This window comes from Bison bison, unplaced genomic scaffold (assembly GCF_000754665.1).
Source record: "Bison bison bison isolate TAMUID 2011002044 unplaced genomic scaffold, Bison_UMD1.0 scf7180017864508, whole genome shotgun sequence".
In the NCBI taxonomy this organism is placed as follows: Eukaryota; Metazoa; Chordata; class Mammalia; order Artiodactyla; family Bovidae; genus Bison; species Bison bison.
The window spans coordinates 5,315,648-5,315,971 of NW_011495064.1; the positions used below are offsets into that span (position 1 = coordinate 5,315,648).

The 324-nt window shown below is 42.3% G+C and overlaps 2 protein-coding genes across 7 annotated transcripts in view; one reads left to right on the forward strand and one right to left on the reverse strand.

The window, feature by feature from the left end:
• Positions 1-315, forward strand: part of EIF5B (eukaryotic translation initiation factor 5B) — a 128,137-nt gene extending 127,822 nt beyond the window's left edge. The window contains exon 24 of the mRNA XM_010829639.1: positions 62-315. Coding sequence (XP_010827941.1) covers positions 62-169 — 108 coding nt within the window. The 3' untranslated portion in view covers positions 170-315. The remainder of the gene's footprint in view (positions 1-61) is intronic.
• The window catches only part of REV1 (REV1, polymerase (DNA directed)), a 95,976-nt gene that overhangs the window by 51,067 nt on the left and 44,585 nt on the right, over positions 1-324 (reverse strand). The gene's annotated exons all lie outside the window — the stretch shown is intronic.

The window sequence follows — 324 nt, forward strand, 5'->3', positions numbered from 1 at the left end:
CAGCACCGGGCACTCATTTGTTATGTGGTTTTGTTTATTGTCTGTGCCTCGGGCCTTGCAGATCAGCCGGCAGTCCATCGATGCTCTCAAAGACTGGTTCAGAGACGAGATGCAGAAGAGTGACTGGCAGCTTATTGTGGAGCTGAAGAAAGTGTTTGAAATCATCTAATTTTTCCACCGGGGGCAGAAATTGGAGTCAATGCAATATTATGTGGTAATATCACCAAGAAAAACAAGGAATGGACCTGTCTGAACACTGATTGACCTTAAGTATAGAAGGAAAAAACTAGGTGTATAAAATGTTTTCCATGAGAAACCAAGAAA